At 38.7% G+C, this 23,733-nt stretch overlaps 1 protein-coding gene across 1 annotated transcript in view; it reads left to right on the top strand.

Annotated features, from left to right (window-relative positions):
• Window positions 1–23,733, top strand: part of LOC139132258 (gamma-aminobutyric acid type B receptor subunit 2-like) — a 38,355-nt gene that overhangs the window by 7,053 nt on the left and 7,569 nt on the right. The window contains exons 4-15 of the mRNA XM_070698647.1: window positions 5,291–5,392; window positions 6,096–6,161; window positions 8,686–8,877; window positions 10,162–10,401; window positions 12,716–12,779; window positions 13,280–13,369; window positions 14,276–14,432; window positions 14,899–15,031; window positions 16,398–16,505; window positions 17,050–17,172; window positions 17,512–17,654; window positions 19,668–19,860. Coding sequence (XP_070554748.1) covers window positions 5,291–5,392; window positions 6,096–6,161; window positions 8,686–8,877; window positions 10,162–10,401; window positions 12,716–12,779; window positions 13,280–13,369; window positions 14,276–14,432; window positions 14,899–15,031; window positions 16,398–16,505; window positions 17,050–17,172; window positions 17,512–17,654; window positions 19,668–19,860 — 1,611 coding nt within the window. The remainder of the gene's footprint in view (window positions 1–5,290; window positions 5,393–6,095; window positions 6,162–8,685; window positions 8,878–10,161; window positions 10,402–12,715; window positions 12,780–13,279; window positions 13,370–14,275; window positions 14,433–14,898; window positions 15,032–16,397; window positions 16,506–17,049; window positions 17,173–17,511; window positions 17,655–19,667; window positions 19,861–23,733) is intronic.

Here is a 23,733-nt window from a genome sequence, read left to right as displayed (position 1 = left end):
GTCGTCGGCTTCTCGAAGCCGTGATCATTACCATTTACATGATGTTGACTCATTTCATAATTAAAGGGGCAAAAGTTAATCACATCAAGGGGATTTACTCATGCCAAAAATCTCGAAACTCGATATTTCTCAAACATAACATTAACCGTACTTTCCAACAAAACCGTGACTTTTCCCGTTTTAGTGAGAGTGTGAGTCTGTTCTTAACAAGGAGGCAACAGGATGACTATGCATGCTTGGTTTTTCAATACAGTAATGTAATGATGTAGGGCAAATTATCGATCTTAGCCTTACTACTGAATAAGTCAAGCTTTTCTGAAGCTCTTGTCTGTGAAATGACACTTTTTGAAGTCTGGATATACAACGAGCACCGATTCTTGTTGGCAACATGTCATACTTTCACCAGTTCCTTTTAAAGTAAATTTGATCGTAAGCAATACGGTTTGTCATCTTACGTTGTATCATCTGCCAGCTGCAAAAATTGTTGGCCAATGCTGGTCGGTGAAAGCATAGTGTGTATGATGAAAAAATACTTGCCAATTGTCAAATTTTAGTGAATAATAGCTCGAAGCTGAAACGGTGAACGTTTGCATGTGAGCAACGAAACCGACCCTTTCTGCGTCTCTTAACTCTAAGATATCGCTCGAGACACACGATATCAGATTCAATAAAACGTTTTATGGGACAATATGCTGTCGGATTTCGTAAAATCAAAAATAATATCTCCGCCATTGAATGTTATCAGTTTAGCGTTGAAAAGAACCAACACGTTTAAATATCAACCAATTGCCGTATGTATGTGAGCCTTTGAGTCGAGTTTCGACAGAGTTAAAAATAGAACTTCGCTCGGCGGATGAAAAATCCTTCTTTATATACGAAATAATTCCATGAACTTACCTCTGAAAGAAATTATTTTTATGCCGCTTGTGAAACCAATAGGCAAACATCATAAGATTGTAGAATTGCCCATCGTCGATTAGGTCACTCCTATCCCATTACAATACTACTCAACAAACAAGGATGAAGGAGAGACTTTCGTCTCTGTTCACGAAGAAGTGGGCCATTGTACGGTAATAGAGTAGACGACGTATCTTCCCATAAAACCACTACGTTGGCGGTCCATATTAAACCTGTGGGTTACGGTAGCAACTTACGGCTTGACACGCTCAATGCGGAATCGGCCCATAACATTATCTATGCGTCTACACACTTTCGATTATACATTTCTAACCATTTGTGTGATCGTTACGAGGTAAATGTATCTGGCAATAAATAATTTTAAGAATTTCCAATCTTTGCCAGTCAGCCAGTACCAGAACCATTATCGGATTGGTTTCTCAGGTAAAGAGATATTCGTATTAAATGCACATTTAACAAAGCACGTGCAGGGCTGACTTGACTGCAGAAGACACGACGACTCAGACGATAATGTGCCGGTTATTATCACATTTGTTGTGTCCATATAGAGTTAATGTGCCGCTAAGCCCGATTTTCTCAGGCGAAAGCGTACAAGGAAGAAAGGAGGCGATCTGTAATGAGTACATACGAGATTACTATGTAGTCGTCAGCAACGAGATTGTCTGATAAATACTCTGAAATATCATACCGACCTATTATTGTGTTAAATCGATACTAACAAATCATCACACTGCATCAACCTAACAGGCAATTGTAACACTGTGATATTTAATCGAGATACGACTTGTTGTTTATAGTCAATCTATACAATAATAAGTATACATTCTCATTTGGAAACCTTCTAAAAAGAAAGCGAGTCTAAATGATATGGTTTGCCTGCACATCCAGCGCCACTCGTTCACTTCGATGGAAAAGTGTTTGAATAATTGAACGTCATATTGTGAAGTAAGATGTGTTACATACACCACGCTACAACATTTTAAAGTATCAAGTATCACGTAGCCTAGGTGCAATTTCTGTCCATCATGTCTCGAATTTCCCTCAAATGTCAAATATAATAATGAGACAAGTCGTTTTCCGGAGAATTCTGAAAACGGAGAGCTGGAACTGATGACGAGTGGGTCGCCAAAGCTGCCATGTGGCTAAGATAGTGATGGAATAGATATTTGTAAACACAAGAGTAAAATGTTTGTGTAATGATGGGTAGACCTATAGAAGTAAACATAAACGTGTTGTCCCCACATCCAAACAGCATTGTGTATAGATCTTGATAATGTCAATGATACGCTCACTCCTTTCGAAATAGCTGACATCACGTCGCGCTAATGTTATGGGAATATCTTACTTCTCCGTCTCTCTCCCTCTTTATGTTTCTGTCCCTCCTTTCGTCTTCCTTTTCATAGTTTCTCGTAACTGTCATACCACAAAAACTAGTTTTGTTTCACGATACGTAAACGATATGCCCCTTTCAGACTTTCAAACGTTTCCTCGTTTTGAGATGAATCAATTATTAATCATGCTGTCCCTTTTCTCTTGGTCTAGCTTTTATTGTCAGAAGATTTGATTTAATAGCGCCAAGTCGAATCAAGTTCTGTGAATGATACAATCAGACACGGTATTTTAGATGATGATGGTAGATTATGCATTAAAATATGAAACATACATAATATATCAACATTTTGCAACATGATTGTCTACGTCACAGTTTAGAAGAACGAGCGTCACTGTGCGTAAAGCTGCTTAGTTGTATAGAAATGGTAAAAAATCAAGTGACGAATTGTTTATCCGAGTAATGATTGAGACCCGAAAAGAAATATAAAAAGGGTTTGTATAATGAAACCTCAAAGCGCAAGCTTGAGTACTTCTATCAACGTTGCTGGCGATTAGGCTACCTACCGAGTACGAGAAATAAGTAACGCACATGAAACCTTGCTACACTGATAATTTCCTGTGGACCCAAAATACTACTCTCAGTCGTGCATTCGTACAGAATCAGGGAGATTGCCGTCACGCATTTCGATATGTATGTTTTGTACGGTGAAACCTGACAAATATCACCAATGTAAAGTTACCTTGTCTAGCGGTGGTACCGTTGATGAAAGTTGCAAATTTAGGCTGTGTGTGTCTTCTATTGACAAATACTGAATGCACTGATGTGTAACATTTTCATTTTTGAAATATACAGTATTCCCTGGCCGCACATCTCAATATCTATTATAACAGTAATAATTGAAATCGTCTCCGTTTTGCAATGTTGAGAACAATATGAAGACAATATTTCGTCGCCCGAAATTTGATTAATCCGTGCGCAAAAATTGATTTTTTTTTCAAACAATGGCCGTAGTTACTCTAGTGGACAGCTCGTCTGTTTGGGCATGATATATTTTCCACGAGGATCACGTATATTTAATTCCTTGAACAGAGTAATCGGTCTCTCTTGTGGATGCACGATGCAAGTTATTTTGATAAGCAAACACAGTTCATATTGGAAAGGTTCGACCGAGAATTTGTGTGAGCAAACCTTTTTTTAGATGGTTGCAATTGTGCTCCTACCTTAAGGGTCTAGGAATGCCAACTTTTGACGATTTTTTCACTGCTTTTGTTTTAAAGTCAACCATTATTTGTTGTTCTACTCCCAAAAGCATGTTCACATACAAAGTATTCATCTTGTCAACTCAGCCTGTACATGTGTAAACCGTGGTGTTATTGTTGACAAATGAATTCTGGTCTTGGCTAGAACCAAAAAGTTAACAGTTACAGTGCATTTTACACATACAGTCGTGTTATCAATCTAAATACTGGATGTTTCAGCGTTCATTTGTGAGGAGAGTAAGAACTTGCAATTGACACACAAATTAAAAATAACAAAAACACATCAACAGTCAGAGTTACTGGCCCTGTAAACTGGTAATGTTGTCCGGTTCATTGATTTATCCACATATCCAAATGAAGTTTATCCGCTTTGCATACAATGTTATATCATTTTGCTGAATCAATTTTCACATCATTTATCTTTCTGTCTACGTCATCTCTCGCCGGTACCCAAATAGATTGTATTTTGTTCATGGACACTGTTCACTAGGTATTGTAAATTGTTCTGTCGTGCACCAGGGCTAAGTTCCTGCACAGTGTCATGACTGTAACTTTTATATCTTGGAAGGAACTACAACGAAACACATACATTTCCCTTCCTACTATTGATCTTTAAATATTAACCAGGTTCCTAATGTTTATCGTAACGTTTAATATCGACAAACATCCTTTATCATTTGTCACGTTTCACGGTCAGTACTTCCTTATTCCGTAAATAGGTGCATCCGTACTGAAATATACGAACTTGATTTGGTTACTTGTGAATTATCCGGTGCAGGGCGTTCCCCCTTGTAAGACTTCTCTAGTGCTCTTTAGAGTCTAGAGATCAAGAAAGATCCAAGCATTGAACTTATGTTCCCGTGATGGTCACGTATAGCTTTGATGATTTACACAGAATGCGCAGTGAATTAGATACATACATAGATACATATATAGATACCTAGATACCTAGATGCATAGATAGATAGATAGATAGATATAGATAGATAGAGAGATAGATAGATAGATAGATAGATAGATAGATAGATAGATAGATAGATAATACATACATACATACATACATACATACATACATACATACATACATACATACATACATACATACATACATACATACATACATACATACATACATACATATATACATACATACATACATACATACATACACTTTAATTTTGGTAGAATTCTTATTTATTCTGAAAAAAATAAATTGGCAATTTTTGTGTATGTGTGAGATTCAGTACAAACCTTTCTCACTTCTTCCCTTAGACTCGAGTTCATATGCCTTAATAAAGCACTTTTATAGGCAGAGTTCGTCTGGGTGACAGATATTCAGACTCTTTTACATTTTTGGACTGACGCATGTCGGGACTCATTATGAAGCTCTTGGAGTAAATAAAATTTCGATTTAAATTTCCCGTGAAGAGTTAAAATGCGGATGGCGACCAGTTTGAATTTCAAATTCCAGTGAATTCATAGTAATTTCTTTCTCTGGTATCAAAACTTGCACACTGACCCCTTATTTTGATTCTTAATTTTGAAAGAGAATGGTTTAAAGCTTCGTTGAAGACAGTTTGCGCAAAAACGTCTTTCACTTTGCAAGCGCACACTAACTAAAAATATTCTACGAAAATGTCGACGCAAATCAGGTGAATTTACTACAGAAGGCACTCAATGACGTGCCAATCTGTCAACAGTTCTTACAACCATCATTTCTATCGTTTGTTTCCAAATCGTTGCATCTACGTTACCTTAATTTCCTCTGTTTTTTTTCTAGACATCCTCAAACCTAATGAAGGGTATTGTCGAAGCAAACTTGACTTTGGTTGCCGCTGAATCGTTTGTTCGTGATCCGTCTGAGCGAGTACGGGTCTTAAAGGTTTGTACCGCGACTTTACATCGCCATTTACAATTTTACCTCTTGATATACATTTTGATTTATTTGAAGGCATTTAAGTATGAAATCACCATATTGCATTGCATTGCATTTGCCATAATATATCAGAATGGCCGCAAGCACTCAATTTGAGAATATGAATTGATAACACTAATGCTCTATGCTTTCAGTCAAATTTTGCACCAGCTAACAAAGACAGCAGAATTTTTCATTTCACGAGATGGTGTCCCGTGGCTGTGTACTTCACACATAAAAAAGTTCGATGCCGTGCTTTAAATCCCATCCATTTGGATCAAATTGATAGAAATCTGCGTATAGCGTGTATGTTTGTAAATTCAAGAGGTGCAAACTGAATATTGAGAATAGCATCGTCTCTAAACCGTAATGTCCCACCACAAACCTTGAGCAGACCAAAGATCACCAGAAAACTTTCGTTCGATAGAGGAAAAAGCTTCAGGCCTTGAAAAACACCGATTTAAAATCTGTAAGCTTGGCTTTGTTAAGCGCTTTATCATTTTACATGTGTCGGAACGGAATTGTTTTAACACTACGTCGTCGTTTTAGTGAAACCGCCGAATCTACTCTAGGAGTTGTTCTTAACAACTCGTTACGACGACAGACGAGACGACTGTGAGAAAAACGCTTGATATCATCACCTTATCTTCTCCGTCAACTCTTTCCACAGGAGAAAGACGCAAGGATTATTATAGGAAATTTCTACAAGGCGGCAGCTAGACGCGTATTTTGTGAGGTAGGTCAGTGACTGGCAAACTATTCAGGACAATTTTCTACTTTAGAAAACAGAGATAAATTATGAACCTGTGTAATGATAATCTTGGATATTTACACATTGAAGCAGTGTAAAACAAGTGTGGACAGATTTTATCAGAAGAGGAGGTTTGGGTTTCTTGAGCAATAAAGTAGCAATACTCAGTATGAGCCAATCAGTTGGCAAAGCGATATCTCTCTCTCTATCTCTCTCAAATCGCCGCCAGGCAATACCACCATCCAATAACAACGACACAATAGTCAATGCGCAAAACACATCAACAGTCTATGTGACGATCACGTCAGCGGCAATCGATGCACTATGGGGATCTGGACAGATAAAGTCTAAATAATATTAGGTTCGAATACAGCTACCAGAATTTACATGAAGTCTGGAAAAAAATCTTTCATGAGAAGGAAACAGACTAAACGTAATCACGTATCGTCTTGTCCTTAAATTTGTCCTTCTCATATGCATAATTTATCTCCACGCTATGTAATTTGGTATCACAATAGCTATTGTGCTGTTACGTTTGGTGTGTTTGTTTGTTGAGGTATATCTTTTCGTAATACTTTACTTGCCAAAAAGTTCTCTGGAATTAAAAATAGTTTAATTGAAGTCAACGCTACGAAGGCGGAAAGAAACAATTGGCATGCGTATATTGTAAGTTTGCGCTTACCAATTTTGAAGGAGTCTTTTGGAATAATTCTGTAAGTAATGACTATATTTAATTTGGGGACAACATTGCGGTCGAAATTGTTGCAAACCTTTGAAACAAAATTCTCACCATTGTGGTTTGCTTTGTTCAGAAGCGCCTCCAGTGTTAGGAGAATCGAGGAGAGACTGTAGATTGATTGAAAGCATATCAGGAATTAAGTAGAAAAGTTTGCTGGTCTAAATGGCACGGACACTAAAATACACAGATGTACCTGTTAATATGACTTGTCGATTAATTAGAATAATCATATCATGACCGATTTTATTGAAACGAGTGAAGATAAGTGAACACAAGCCTTTTGATGTGAACGAAATTGCTTTTCCTTTTGGCTGTACCCGTGTACGCCAGTTCAAAATAAATCATTTTATAACACACCATATGCTCATTCCGTGTCGCGATTTGCCAGAATACGTCACGTGACGAGAAAATAGATACGTCTAGTCCCACCAGATCGACAAAAGTGACGTCAGAGGGTATTTTTTTAAAAGCTATTTCCCTAGGGAAATAGTTCTGACCAAATTTGGAAAAGTGTCCGGTCACGTGACCGTAGTGTCGTCTGCAGCACTTTGCAACAATGGCGGGTGACTAGAACGTGATGTGCGTCCGGGATAGGTGCCCGGGATAGGTGAATACACATTCTCTGAAACAGATTTTCCAACATTTCCCAACATTCTAACAGCGTAGGAACTTGAACAGCTAATCGACGGAAAAGATTAAAGTACAACTCAGGATGTCGCTAGGTATGCTTAGAATATTTTTTGAAAGAAAGTGGTACCACTACCACGTACAACTGAAACCACAGTGGAAACATCGCCCAGTAAACTTGTCACAATGAATTGTTGCGGTGCAAAATATCAAATCACACTATGCAACAATACAACATGAGCATGTATAGTGTGTTATAAAACACCTATAGCCTGGTCTTTATTCGGGCTATAGCGCTCGTCTATTACCCCTCGTGGCCGTGTGTTACCAGAAACACATCGCTATACCCCTCGGCCTACGGCCTCGGGGAATCGTTGTGTTTCTGGTAACATACGACCCCTCGGGGTAATAGACGGGCGCTATAGCCCTCATGACCAGGCAATAGGTGTTTACTATACGGCACTCCTCAGCTTACCAGTTATTTATGCGAAACGCTGTCTGTATAGCCACTAATAGCCACTCTTGGCGGCTTTCCTTGCTTTTGACAATATGACACTGCTGATGAATCATTCATAGGCAACAGAGCATGGCGGATAATTGAATATACGCCTAATTGCAAACTCACTGGACATAATAACATGATAGTCCTTACCGCCATTACACGATTCTAAACATTACAGTGATCCCAGCAATCTATATGAGAAAACAGTGGACAACAAAATGAAAATGAAACGGCAACGGCCTTTTCAAAAATTCTCGTGATATAAGTGGATTTGTGGTCGATTGTCGTTGCTTTGCACTTCGTCTGCAAGACGATATCGAACGAACGACTATCCGCCTGGAAAGGGGAGGTCTGTAGGAGTATGTCTATGCGGACTATAAGCGTTTTTTAAACCCCATTTTTAGACAAGATGCAAGTCTATGATACGTTTATCCTGAAAAAAATAGATGATCTCAATAAGAAAGAAATTAGGCCTACTTGTCACGGTTATTGAAGACAATCAGAAACGTTTCGAACTAATGTTTGAAACCGAAAATGATGAACATTACGCTTCGATATATTGCAACAAGAATATCAAAACATTGTCCTTTCTTCACGTGCAAAGTGATCTGTAACTGTCATTGCTTTGGTATCCACTTCAGGCGTACAAGCAAGGTATGTACGGACCTAAATACGTGTGGCTCATCATAGGTTACTATTCTGAACGATGGTGGGAGACAGATATTGAAGATCTGGATTGTACGGCTGAAGAACTGCGGACAGCTCTGGCTGGATACTTCACCGTTGTATGGGCTACACTAAGCAGCGATCCAAGACCGACAGCTTCAAAGTTTGTAGGTGATCCAAGTCCATGTCACATTTCTAAGAGTCTTATTTGGTATTTTCAGAAAATCGTCAATAGCGGTTTTCTTATTAAAGGGAGGAAGTCGTCGGAAATGCGCTTGTGCGACTTTCTATTTACAATTTGTATTTCATGCATGATATCTAGATGCATCAAGTCAACATAGCGGCAACATTTAAATTTTACGGTATTCGTTGTTAACAAACATGTTTTAACTTCCATCAATCCAATGTACCCTAGATACAGTGATACATCGGTCGTGAGGGTCCCTGGCAACCTTGAGCAGTTTAAATTTGTTTGTAAACAATAAAGTCGCACACGCGCATTTCCGTCATCTACACATTCTGCAATGCATGCGCAAATTGCCGTCATCTCTTTTATGTGGATCATTTGTAAATATTTTGACAAAGTCGAGCAAAAACTAACCTTTCCTAAAGTCTCAAGTAAACACAGCGTGACTTCTTGTGTTTAAAGGGATACAGTCATCGGAACAGCGCTCAAAGGTTGTATGGGACCCGTACGACCAATGCAAACACTGTATCCAAGGTACGATGGTGATTGATGAAAGTTAAAACATGTCTGTCCTAATCTACATCGTATAATTTTAATGTTGCAGCAATGATAATGAGGTGCATCTAGATATCGTTCACGAAATACCTTGTTTGTAAACAAGAAACTCGCACAGGCGCAGTTTCGACGACTGTTTTCCTTTAAGTGAATTTGTGGCCTACAATAAGGCAACACAAGTCGAAATTGTGTGAGTGAAAATAGAGACATTGACTCAAATCGATGTACTCGACAAACGATATATTCAAAGCGCTAGAGAAAGGACTGCAGCATCAGTCTTTTTAAATGCCATACAAGATTGGCAACTATCAGAGTGAATTCTCTTAATTAGATTCATCACCTTTTTCTTCACATTGTTCCATTTAAATAACGATTTAGTATTGATTTTCAGTTTCCTAGAGCAAAAGTGTTTTAAATGAATATCGTGCGTGATTCTTGTTAAGTGCCCAGTATTTTGCTGAAAAAAAAATCATAAAACGAAATGATGAAACTCAATTTTCAAAGTGTGCATGCACACACTGGATATGTGTAAACATAAACCCTCGATATTAACTCAATATATTCCAAGATAGATCGCACAAAGAAACAACAGCAGTTGCCTGTCCCGTTTTTCTCGAGGGTCTATCGTGTAAACCAGCTATATTTCTTTTTGTCGTATTAAATTGTACGATGAATGGACAGGGTTTGGTACATATTCCGTTCTCTGTAGACCGCCGAGCAGTACATGCACCAGATAAACGCCATTCTGAACAGAACTCACGTCACACCAACTTCACAAGACCCTACCGCCTACGCCTACGATGCTGTTTGGGCGTGTGCTCTAACACTGAACAAAACTATCAACTCGTTGCCCGGCAACAAGACGTTAGAGACACTATCCTACAGGGACAAGGAGATAGCTGACCTCTGGAGGGAAGAAATGACCAAAACCAGGTTTCTGGGAGTATCTGTAAGTAAAACTAGCAGTAACTTTGACCAGTCACCATGTCAATACATGTATGTCAGTAGTAGATTCTTGATTCGACATGATATCATGCTACCATGCGCCATTCTGATTGGACGAGAGCTCATTCCACCGATGCTAAAATACTGTTTTAGCACTGATAGCGGTGGTAAAACGGGCCCCTAAACCAGCATTTTCGAAAATTGCCCGGTCGGTGCATTTGAACGTACCTATCTAAACCATAGACCCTCGAGAAAGACCGAAACAGTCCACTTTGTTTCAAAGACTGAAGACCGAATTATGATACACAGATAAAGTGTGGGTCTGTAACTCACCTCTTGGTGTAAATAAGTTGGGATCGATGATGAAAGACATCTCTGAAGCAGCACGTTTGGGGTATGATGCACACAAATATTAGGGCGACAGCGCACCGTGCACTTTGCGGGAGTCGAGACGCGATATGTCCCAGTACCGCTCTTTAAAATGAAGATAGTATTCGTTCATACACAAATAAATTGACACTTCCTCACAGTAACGGTACGTCAGATATTATTTACCAAAGTTTGGGCTATAACAGATCGGGATGTCCTAACGATGTAGACCAAGAAGTTCAACAATGGGATGACTTCTGACGACTGCGACGATATTTGACATCAAATGCAACGAGCAGTGTCAGCGTCCAGCTCTCCTGCATCTGGCAACACACTCAGAATCTGCACAACTGTTCATCACAGTTGCAGTCAACGCAAGTCTGCTGGATTATTTTAAAACTGCTTGTTTTCTGGTACAATTAACGTCCAAATTATTCATCAGAAATAGATCCTGTAACTTCACTGTGCCACCACTGAATGTCGCGGCGGTATGCGGTACAGAATGAGACAAATCTATTTTTAGTATGGCAAAAAAGCAAGGACTATTGTTCTTATGTAAATTTACGAAAAAAATTGTTACTTTTTTCTTTTGATTTGAACTCTTGACCCATTTTCTGTGTGTGACGTGAGTGCAGCAGGTATTTTTTTAAAGTATCGTTTGTGTTGCATGCGAATAAAATGCAATGTCGATATGGACGTAATGCGTATTTATCGTAGGATACTGTGTGCCTGTACGGAATCCCAACTTATAAAAATGCTCGGTCTCGGGCGCAGAATTTCCGACGTTCGTTCTCTCAGACGTCCGTTTTCTGCATTTGGCGCTTAGAATGATGAAAATACCCAAGTAAGACAACAAATACACGCAAGTTGATATAATATAATAGCAATAACCCCCTTCGCAGTCGGGTATACACTCGATTTTGGTACAATTCGCTCCATATAGCACTCGCCTATCGGCTCGTGCTATATGTCGCGCATTGTACCAAAATCTCGTGTATACCCTCCTGCGGCGGGGGTTATTTCTTGATTCGACATGAGCTTTAATTGCTCTGATTAAGATCATTAAATCCTCACCATTGTTTAAAGGTATACTGTCACCTGTTCCAATTTTGCCATAGATACTATGGAAAGAGAAAATCTAACCAATTACAGATTTTAAGCGGGTGGTCGCTTTTTAAAAAACAGCGCCCTCACATGGGCATTTTGAATACCAAGGAACGCCCCTTTGACCATATATGGGCATATTTAGATTACAGGTAACTGTATACCTTTAAAGTCTTTACCGGGTCTCAGAAAGCAGCTTATCCTCAGAACAAAGTACGTTATTGAAATTCTAACTACATTGTCATATCTACCACATTGCCAAATGATTTCATTCTCTTTATTCCTTCGATACTTTTCGCCGGTTAGCAGTCTCGCTTTTTGTTTTAGCGTGTCTGTTCACTGTGACTCTCACATGTCTTCTGAACCATAGACGGTAGAGAAGGAAGTTGTCTATTCGTGAAAGAAAGACTTAGTGAGCTGTTTTACCACGAATGGCACGTCTTGCCCTTGTTTGAAAGAGAGAGTGGAGGAAGAGAGACAAAGCAGAGAGAGAGAGAGAGAGAGAGAGAGAGAGAGAGAGAGAGAGAGAGAGAGAGAGAGAGAGGTATGAGCGTCACTGTTGTATTTGAAGTTAAGAAGTAATCTGTCAAAGTGCACTGTCATGTAACTGAAACTAAAAAAATTCATATAAGTTCATGTACACTGGGCATCCCCTGGAAATGTCTAAAAACTTCATCCAAAATTTATTTCAAACCTGCATTGCTTTTCACTGTAATATTGTTAGGTAATCCTCATATAGCTTTTTTTTTAATTGATAAAGAGTGTAGTATAAGATAAACTTTGAACGTTGAATTAATGACATTGCTTGCAATGTATAAGTACTAACGTACTCATCACATCTCCAGGGCCCCGTGGCATTCAATGAAGAGGGTGGAAGAAAAGGTGTCATCATGATTGAACAAGATAAAGGTATTTACTAACATTCCGAACTCATAGAATATATATATATATATATATATATATATATATATATATATATATATATATATATATATATATATATATATATATATATATATATATATATATATATATATATATATATATATATATATATATATATATATATAATTTAGAGAGAGAGAGAATATGAACCGTCACGTCACTGTAGTATTCTATTTTGATTAAAAAATCTGTGAAAGTCGGAAAACTGAAACTGATATGTGTGTAATTTTATGTCAGGAAACATCAAAATTTGCCTTTTATATTTAGAAACGTATAGATTTTAGGTCATAACACAGTGTCCATGACAAATTCGCGTGTAGCCTAAAAGAGACAAAGATGCTAATTGGAGCAGTGGTCAACAAACCTATGTATACTAGTATCGATATCACGTACATACAATTTTCACAACATTTTCAAAACTTTCCTTCTTGGGAATAAATTTCGATTTTATGTGCAATCAACAGATTCAAAAGAAGTTGAAATAGGAAGATATTATGCAGAATCTGATGACATTACCTGGAGCAGAAGTTTCCAGGAGATATGGGAAGACTATGGTGAGTATGTGACAGCAGTACGTGTAGACATCACACAACAGGGTTCAGTATATTCAATAGACGTATGTCAACATACCACGTTCATGTTTAACCGTATGGACCCCTGTAACATGTAACTGTGGCAAACAATGCCAACGTCAAGATACAGAACAACCAGCAATATAATAACAATTAGACGTCGAGCCATATAGATATCCATTGTTGTCATCCTTTGTATCTTTCCTCCACAAAGCTAACAAAGATTTATTCGTTCTTGCAGCATCTCCTTGAGCTCCTTTTCTCCCCAAACCAAAAATGCAAATATCCGTTATTTAACGAGAATTAGATAAATTAATAACAGTTATCTGGTCTGGAAAAAAGGAGAAAGAGACAAAAGGTCTCGTTTCTCATCCTCGCCCGTTCCGATCTTGAATAGCCATGTCAGCCTTTTGCTCATGTTCACTTGAAAAACTTACGTGTAAAAAATGACACAGTGGGTTAAACACGGTAGAAAATAATCGGTAGGATCACACGCACACAACGAACAGCCCGGTTAAGTTATCGAACTGTAAAGTTATAACCGTTATCATGCAGGATGTCAGAATTACCATTATATGTGGACATTCCTGACTTTTTTGTTTTCGTGCCCGTAGTTGGATCTTATGCAACCAAAAACCCCAACAAAACAAAGCAAAACAAAACAAAACGTGAATCGAATAAAAAGCTCGTCACCTTATCACTTTTTGCGAGAAACCTTGGATTTTTAGCCTTATGGAAATTGTCTTACAACGTTTCAAGTGTAAACCGACTCTGTATGAATACCAACGCACGTACAGTTCATGAGTAATGACTTGTTCGCGTTGTTGATGTTGTTGACGACACGGGGCACAGTTTGAAATCCCAGTATTTTCTCTCCTTTCATTTCAGGCGGTAAACCACCACCAGACAGCGATACTACAATCACCACAGTCAAGCTGGTAACTATTTCGTCATCCGTTACGTGCACCATGTCAGTGATGGCCGGATGTGGCGTCTTTCTAGCTCTCGGGTTTCTGTGTTTTAACGTCGCATACAGAAGCAAACGGTGCGTACAGCCGCTGTGTAAATTCGGTAGTAGTTTTCACAACAGCATCGGAAGCTCACTTTCACTGAGCGTAGCACGGGCCTCGGAAAGTGTCAATTTACGCAAACATGTTTGTTAAAAACAAATCAAGGATGACATCCCTTTCATTTCAGTGCTATCTCTCTGTTTGTGTTCTCAGAATCTACAATTATAACGTTGCGTGTCACTCAAGACATCGCCCGTATCGGGTATCTATTCGATGATAAAAAACCAGTATGCCTCATTTCAGGACGCCGACGTTTCATTACAATACGTTAGATTCATAACTTAATCATCGCATATTCTCAGTACCCATAATTTAAAACATCCCTTTCGTGTATTGAAGGCGTACTCTGCATCACTCATTTGCATAAAGGACAAAAGACGCATAAAAATGTGACATTTTTTACAAATACCTTGATCTGCAGTTTATCTATTTTTTATTCAGGGTTATAAAAATGTCAAGTCCATACATAAACAACATTATGGTGTGTGGCTGTATTGTTACTTACACCAGCGTCATTTGCAATGGACTTGACCGTGGATTACTGACAATGGAACAGTTTACACAAGTCTGCCAGGTATTTCATACTTAATAAAAGAGAAAACAAAATAACTTATTCAATCAATCTTTCCAGCAGTATGTCGGAGAACTTAAACTAAATTGTAGAAGTGAGTGCGATAATAAAGCGGCGGATTGCTTTGCAAGTCTTAGTATCTTCACTTTCTTGACTTATAGCTTAAGGAAAAGTTGTACATTAGAAAATGAAAACGCAAGGTTTCATAGGAAACCTGGTTCGGGCGAAAGTGCGTGCAATATATAAAAGCCTGAACAATATTAAACACCTATTGCCTGGTCATGAGGGCTATAGCGACCGTCTATTACTCCGAGGGGCCGTGTGTTACCAGAAACACATCGCTATTCCCCGAGGCCGTAGGCCGAGGGGTATAGCGATGTGTTTCTGGTAACACACGGCCACGAGGGGTAATAGACGAGCGCTATAGCCCGAATAAAGACCAGGCTATAGGTGTTTTATAACACACCACATGCTCATGTTGTATTGTTATATAGTTTTTAATGTGTTTTGATATTTTGCACCGCAACAATCCATTGTGACAAGTTTACTGGGCGATGTTTCCACAGCGCTTTCAGTTGTACGTGGTACCACTTTCTTTCAAAAAATATTCTTAGCATACCTAGTGACATCCTTAGTTGCACCTTAATCTTTTCCGTCGATAAGTTCCTACGCGGTTGGAATGTTGGAAAATGTTGGAAAATCTAGAGAATGTGTCGTCACCTATCCCGGACGCACATCACGTTCTAGTCACCCGCCATTGCTGCAAAGCTGCAGACGACACTACGGTCACGTGACCGGGCACTTTTCCAAATTTGGTCAGAGCTATTTCCCTAGGGAAATAGCTTTTCAAAATATACCCTCTGACGTCACTTTTGTCGATTTGGTGGGGACTAGACGTATCTATTTTCTCGTCACGTGACGTATTCTGGCGAATCGCGACACGGAATGAGCATGTGGCGTGTTATAAATATATATATATATATATATATATATATATATATATATATATATATATATATATATATATATATATATATATATATATATATATATATATATAAAATCCAATGGCGCCTTTATATACCTTCCTAAGATGTTTCGACGATTCCTGTGCCTTTTAAAGTGGATGTGGTCAAAAAGTTGGAACTGGCGGAGAGATAACAATTCTTCATTTAGAAGATAGCGTTTTATAACAAGACGCCCTATCAGTATCCAGGAGATACTATGAATCGAGGAAAAGATCTAAAACATATCCCATGAGAAGCATATTTGCCCAGAATCTTTCCCTTGACGCTTAATACGCATGATTTTGAATTTGAAACCTAATTGACAAAATATTTTATCGTTATTTGAATCTGACTCTTCACAGACTAGGCCATGGATTTTAGCGCTCGGGTTCACATTGTCATTCGGATCTATGTTCTCTAAAACATGGCGTGTCTACACTGTCTTCACAAACAAGGCTCCAATACGTAAGGTAAGGATTCACGTGGATTATTTGTAGCATAAGCTACCGTACTCAATTCAGAGTGATCATAAAGAACAGGAAAGTTTACGCCCGCTGTTGCTAAAAAATGTTGTTTGTTTTTTGAGTTTTCAGACTCATGTGAAAATAATCCGCAAACCAACCAACCAATCAACCAAATAAACAAAGCCCCATAAGCTGTATCTTTTGGTTATTTTTTCCAACTTTTTCCAACTTTTGTTTTGTGGTTTCCCTACACTTCCCTAAACTGTAGTTTAATACCAAGTATTTAGCATATCAACACAACCTATATGAGTATAATCTCCATTGCTATCGTTGAAAATTATATTAAAGTCGGGATTAGAATTAATTTGTAAACAATAATGATCACTACACACATAAGAGCTGTGTTGACAAAAAGAATACTCGAAATTTCTGCATGACAAGTGGATTAGTGTCAGACACGGTAGTTGATATACAGAAGCAGAATACTGAAAAACTTGCCACAAGTTACAACTTATGTCCCTTTAATCTGAAGTGTCATTTCTTGTCACAGTCTGTACGTGACCATCAGCTGTTTACGATGGTGGGTGTTATGGTGACCGTTGACATGGTGATCCTGATAACTTGGCAAGTGATGTCACCGACTGTTATCCAAGACAAGGTAGTGTCTGTCGAGGTAGGCAATTAAATGATTCTAACCATAATATCTCCCGGGAATATCAGTCACGTGATTGCTAGTATCATTATAAAAAAAGGAATGACATTTCGAAGCGAATATCTTCTTGATTCTACAACTACATGTTTTTGTTATATCATGTTCAGATGCGTACACCCCTTTGGATAAATGAATTCAAATTTTAATGTGCATGAAATGCATTCGGTTTGTACATTGTCGGCGAAGATTTTTGTTGCTTGAGGAAAGCCTGCGGTTTTCTTGTGATTTCGATTCCAACATTACAGACAAATTTCTGTGTAGAATCATATCATAACGCAAGTTTGTTCCCAATGCAGGAAGATGATATCCGGGGATTCAGCCGTGAAGTACGTCTACACAATTCAGAGTTGTTACTCACACCAGTTTCAAGAGTTTGCTGTCGCGATTTACGCCTACAAGGGTCTCCTGCTCTTGTTTGGAACTTTCCTAACCTGGCAGACAAGGTGATAAAAGTTATCGGTGAATGAATGAATGAATGAATGAATGAATAAATGATGAATAATTAAATGATTGATTGAATAAATGGATGAATGAATAAATGATTGAGTAAATGAATGAATGATTGATTGATTGATTGAATAAATGATTGATTGATTGATTAAATGAATTAATGAGTGAATGAACGATTGATTGAATAAATGAATGAATAAATGAATGAATGAATGAATGAATGAATGAATGAATGAATGAATGAATGAATGAATGAATGAATGAACCAACCAGCCAATCAAACAATCTATCAATCAACAATTATCCCCCAACAACGATTTGTCACTCTTTTTCTCATATGGAAGACAGAGTAAGACATTTTGTTGGCGTCACAGCAACACTTATGACGATTATGACATGTGGCTATGATATATTTTGTCTAATTTACAGCCCCGGACAAATTCTTTTAATAATAATAATAATATTTATTTCTTACACGCACTACACATACGTCTCAGTGCGATTTACATATTTAAAAAAAAGAAACAAACAAATACTAAAAACCAGCAACAGCAATAGAAGAAAACGAAAACAAACAATGTCAAAATCTGTCAACACCTGTACCATTCTCGTACAATAAACAAAAGACGGTGAAAAAAATTTAAAAAAATTAATTGATAAAAATAAAATAAAGCAAAAGACTGTGATAAAAAAAAATTATGAAAGCAGCAGAATAAATTAAAAAGTCCCAGTTAAAAGATCCCAGTTAAAAAGTCCCAGTTAAAAACCATACAGAAGATGATCCTAAAAACTCAATCACAAATAGCACTGATTAAAAAGATGAGTTTTTAAAAGACGTTTAAAACAGTCAACAGATCTGGCGTTGCGAATCACTGGCGGCAGCGAATTCCACAGAGCAGGTGCACAAACAGAGAATGCTCTCTGCCCATATGCCTTATTAAAGTTTCCATGAGGTGACACCAACCGCAAAGAGTCAGCTGATCTGAGATCTCTCACTGGGGTGTAAATTTCAAGCAAATCAATTAAATAAAGTGGTGCGAAGCAATGAATGGTTTTGTAGGTAGGTAGTTTTGTAGGTAGTTATCGTCACTACCAGTCCATTATTTTTTTTTTCTTGTACTTCCAACAACTCGCAGTCTCTCATTAGTAAAGTCTGGTAAACAATTTTGCATGTTTTTGCATGTTTTTTGTGAAAATGATCTAGGTGTCACTTCATTTGAACTTATTCCTACATTAGCCTATGTAAGCCTAAATTTAGCCTTCGGACTTTAGCTTTACGAAGTTTGCCTTTGTAAGCCTGCGTGGAAGGGTGTTGGAGGACTGAGTTTTGGAGATCCGTGTCAACTAGTACATTTATCCTAAAGCCCATTTCTTTATTTCGATTATATCCGATAAATACAAGTGGGCTAGTATTCTGTTGTTATCAAGGGCACAGTTATCAACGTTATGAGTAAAGTGTGGCCAAACAAACAACATTACGTGTGCGCTCAAAAACATTTGCACTCGAGTATGAAAAAATATTGCCTAGAAACAAAAGCAATGGCAGAACGTTAAACGTATAGCATAAAAATTAGACAGATATGAATTAGACAAAACACGAGAGAAATGAACATTTTGCAAACGAGACAAAAGATACAGTATTCCCGCAGTCCAACTTTAATCAAATTAATAATTCAACGGCAAATGAAATCTTCCTCCTTCATGCTGCACCGGAGATAGATTACAACTAGTAAAATATTAATACCTCCTCGCGGGCTCAAAATTCAAGGAAATTATTTCTCTTTGTATTCACCGCTATCGACAGGGTATGGAAATCTCACGACTCGCCAAAGAAAGCTGCATGGTATTCACTATTCTAACCTGACCTGGCGAAACGGCATTTTTTCGTCTGAGACTTTAAAACAATCCCGCTATAAGTTCGAATCAATTTGAGAATCGTTGTCTGGCGTGTATGGTCCTCTTCCGAGTCGATGCTGACAGTTGTTGACATAATTTGTCCCATACAGGTCTGTACAAATACCCGGATTGAACGACAGCAAATACGTCGGCATGTCACTGTACAACGTCGTTATCTTCAGCGTGATCGGGCTGCCAATATCCGTACTACTGAGGGACAACCTGAATGCTGTTTACGTCATCATCGGTGGTTTCATCTTGTTCTGTACAACTGCTACACTGCTCTTGCTTTTCGTTCCTAAGGTAGAGTTTAGTTTACGTTTATTAAATGATATAGTTCAGGACCATTGTCCCTCCTCTTGTTGGGGGACCATGGTTGGACAGGGACAAAGAGAAACGGAGGGGCAGACAGAAAGACCGACTGACTGGCTCTCATACAGACAGACAGACATACAGACAGACAGACAGACAGACAGACAGACAAACATACACTGATGCATAGTCGGACTCAAAGTTAGGCAACTCATGGAGGCAGAAAAAAACCCGTTCGTTTTGATAGATATTGCAGAGTAAATTCAAGAAGAGGTATGACGAAAACTGATGACGTCACAGAGGCCAAACGCAAAACACGGACGAACTTATGTTCAATTTCATTTTCTTTCAACTTTATTAGTTTGTAGGTGCCTTAAAGACCGACCGTCGCGTTCGGCGATTCATGGAAATGACGAGACATAATTTGTGCCATTTAGTGATAAATTGTACGATACACTTGAATCTTGTTATTCTAGTATCTCAGGAAGCGTCTATTAATCTCTTTAGCCTTATTGTTGGTAAAAAGTATTTGCAAATCGACGAAATTTATCCGCCTAGCCAATCATCTGTATGGCACAGTTCGTATTTTGGCGGGGGAACTACTTTGTTCGCTTCTATGTGAGCGGCACAGATTAACATCTCTCACGATGTGTGACGTGATTCAGAAGAGAAACCAGTCACCGCTACGTCGCATGATCCATGCCAAAATTAACACCTTACTTTTGAGCCAAACTTCATTCGGCTCTCGCTCAATGCGACCCAACTCTGGCCGACTTCATTCGACTCTCGCTCAATGCGACCCAACTCTGGCCGACTTCATTCGGCTCTCGCTCAATGCGACTCAACTCTGGCCGACTTCATTCGGCTCTCGCTTAATGCGACCCAACTCTGGCCGACTTCATTCGGCTCTCGTCCAATGCGACCCAACTCTGGCCGACTTCATTCGGCTCTCGCCAAATTCCATCCAATATTGTCGCCAACCTATCCAACTTTCATGACACTCAATGCGACTCGTGAAATGCATTCGCTTTGCGCCGCGACTCGTTTGAATCATGCTCCCTAGATTACCTTTGAAGCTCAACTCATTTGATGACTCTGCATTCGTCTTGCTTTTTGAGCTGAACGCATTCGTGTCGGGGGATATTCCGTGTTTTGGGGGGCTTGGTTGGGGCGAACCATTTTTGAAACGGGCCCACAGCATGCAGCATCTGATTCAAATGAAGACACTTTTGAGTTGAAACATACCACGCGTGATTTAGAGTCCATTGCATTTACTTTACTTATGTGAAGCTGATTCTATGTTATGTTATCGACTCTGATTTTACTTCCAATTGACCGTGCCAGAATGTGGTTCATGGCAGCCAACCCATCATTAAAGTGACCAACTTTGCCATACAACACGAGACGTCACAGCGCGTCATAGCGACGTCACATGACGTCATTAATATATTCAGGTGTTTTCTGTCATTGTCCTGGGGGATCCAAAAATTTAACCCGAAAGTCTGTTGCGGAAGTCCAGATTTATAGTTCCAACAATTTCTCTCTAAATACACGTGAATAACTTGATGAACACGTCACTCAACTTGTCATGTAATGAGAAAAGGATATCCGCGACACCTACGTCGCTAATCAAAGTCACAAACAAGTGCTAAAGTGAAGTATCAAACCTCAAAACAAGCACACTATCGTTTGGTGTTGGAACATGTCAATCGGGAACGGTTCTATCGTTCCTGGCGATACAATTCCAATTGGATTTCGCTACGTAAATGAACATTAAAAGAGTTGGATTTTTGAGCGTCTCGATTCTAGTACAATGTAGTCTTTTCGTCACTGTCATTTTGCTAACGTCAAAATATGCAGATTTTTGAACATCTTGATCAAGTACGAATCGAATATTTCGATGCCATTTGGCTACCATAACATGAACATTACGATAGTCGGGTTTTTGAACGTGTCGATCAAGTACGATTTGCTCATTTCACGTGGTGAAAAAATCGTTCCTTTCCACGGGTATCGCGAATGCGCTCGACGGAACTGAAGACAACATGATTTCCGAGGAGATTCCGGTACTCGATGACGACTTATCAAATGAAGCCCTGGGACTCGTGTTTGATGACGAGGGGGAAGATGACGATATAGACTTCGATGGGTTGACTTCGATGAAGAGGGCAATTGTATTGACAAACGCGACATCCGAAGTTTCTTCCGCGCATGAACTGAAAATACTTTGAATTTCTTTCTTTATGTTTTATCAATTTTGTACATTTTTTTCTCATGTTATAAATGTATTTATTGTTTGAACGGCATGTCTTGCTTGAGTGTGTCCTTTTCCTGAACTAGTCCCGGCAATGAGTGGGCGATAGTGTAACAAATTTTCAAGATTATGCATGCTTTTGAAAGTCTTGCGAGGGAAAAATACCCAACTTCAAAAACGTGCATGTTCGTACCATTCCGAACAGATGATCATAGATGACTGAATTCCACATCAAGAGACATTTCGTTCATCGATACAAATAAAAAAAAACTTCAAAGTTTTATTGCCAAAAATTCAATTCATCAAATTGTAAGCATATTGGCGTAGCAATCTTTCGTCTCGCCAGCCCGCCGATGCTTCAACACTTTATCAGTTCGAGCCACAGTTGCGAGTGTAGTGATACGTTCGCGGCGGCCGGTACGTATCACTACACTCGCAACTGTGGTGCACCACACTGTATGCATGTGCTGAACAGAATTTTACTCTGACCCATGCACTGACACCTTTGACCTATTGCGTGAATTGACCAATCACAGCCAGCGGAACTTTAGTGACTTTCCCTTTACTCCTTGTCTGACCTTTGCGGCCGTGCTATGCATTGCTATGGGGAGCTAGCTACTGCTGGAGCGTACTTGTTGCAACGAAGCATCGTGGTGATTATCTATATACAAAATACGAAGATTTATTGCTATCGTATTTTTTAGCAAAAGAGGGTGTGGAAAATACGCTAAATTCAAAACTTGTCGATCTCCATTAATTTATACGGTACAGATTCGACTGTCAGTACGACACAGTATACCCATGACGCAGTTAGTGAGGCTACCCCACTGAACTGAAGCAAATTTCTTCTGTACACAGAACAACTCGGTCCATATTTCAAAATTCTGGCAACATAGTTCTGATAATCATAATTTTCTGATTTCTCACTATGAATAATGAGAAGATCAACCCTTTTCTGCAGAGGAGATAGCAATTTTGTAATTTTGTCGACATAGATTTTTGACAGCCATACACAATATTTCCAAGGAAACTACAGGTAATTTGCATCTGTGTTGACAAAAGAAAGGGTATTGATTTTTTTTTAATGTTCGTGACAAAGGAAATTAGCATGTCTAACATGTGGCATCTTAGTTACTGATAACTTTATCTTGAAAAGTGTGCAATTTTTAGCACCTCCAAACATCGACCTCATTTAATTTACTCTTGAATTTTAAACATAATTACTAATTTTGGAACACAGTTTTAACAAATAATCCTGAACTTCAATTGTAAGTCAAAATTGATAAGACACTGATAAAATCGAAAAAGCCTTTAGCAAAAAATGTCTGAGTGAACAAATCAAGAGGATTGTGGGTAGCCTCACTTACTGTGCATGAGTCGATATCACAAAGTATGAGTTGTCTGCAGCGCTCACGTGAATCAAAAACATTGCCATAAAATTTGCATAACATTGCACAATTAGCATAAATTAAGTACGGACGTTCGATTTCGCGCTGCATCCGTTTATACAACGCCCCACATGTTTTCCGTCACCTTTCGTTCTGAAAAGGGGGTTTTAGAATCGGAGGAATACGGTATAGCTAGACGACGTGATAACAAGAACTATGTTG

This window comes from Ptychodera flava, chromosome 4 (assembly GCF_041260155.1).
Source record: "Ptychodera flava strain L36383 chromosome 4, AS_Pfla_20210202, whole genome shotgun sequence".
Lineage (NCBI taxonomy): Eukaryota > Metazoa > Hemichordata > Enteropneusta > Ptychoderidae > Ptychodera > Ptychodera flava.
Note: the sequence above shows the minus strand (reverse complement) of the source record. Positions and strands in the feature narration are given on the sequence as shown.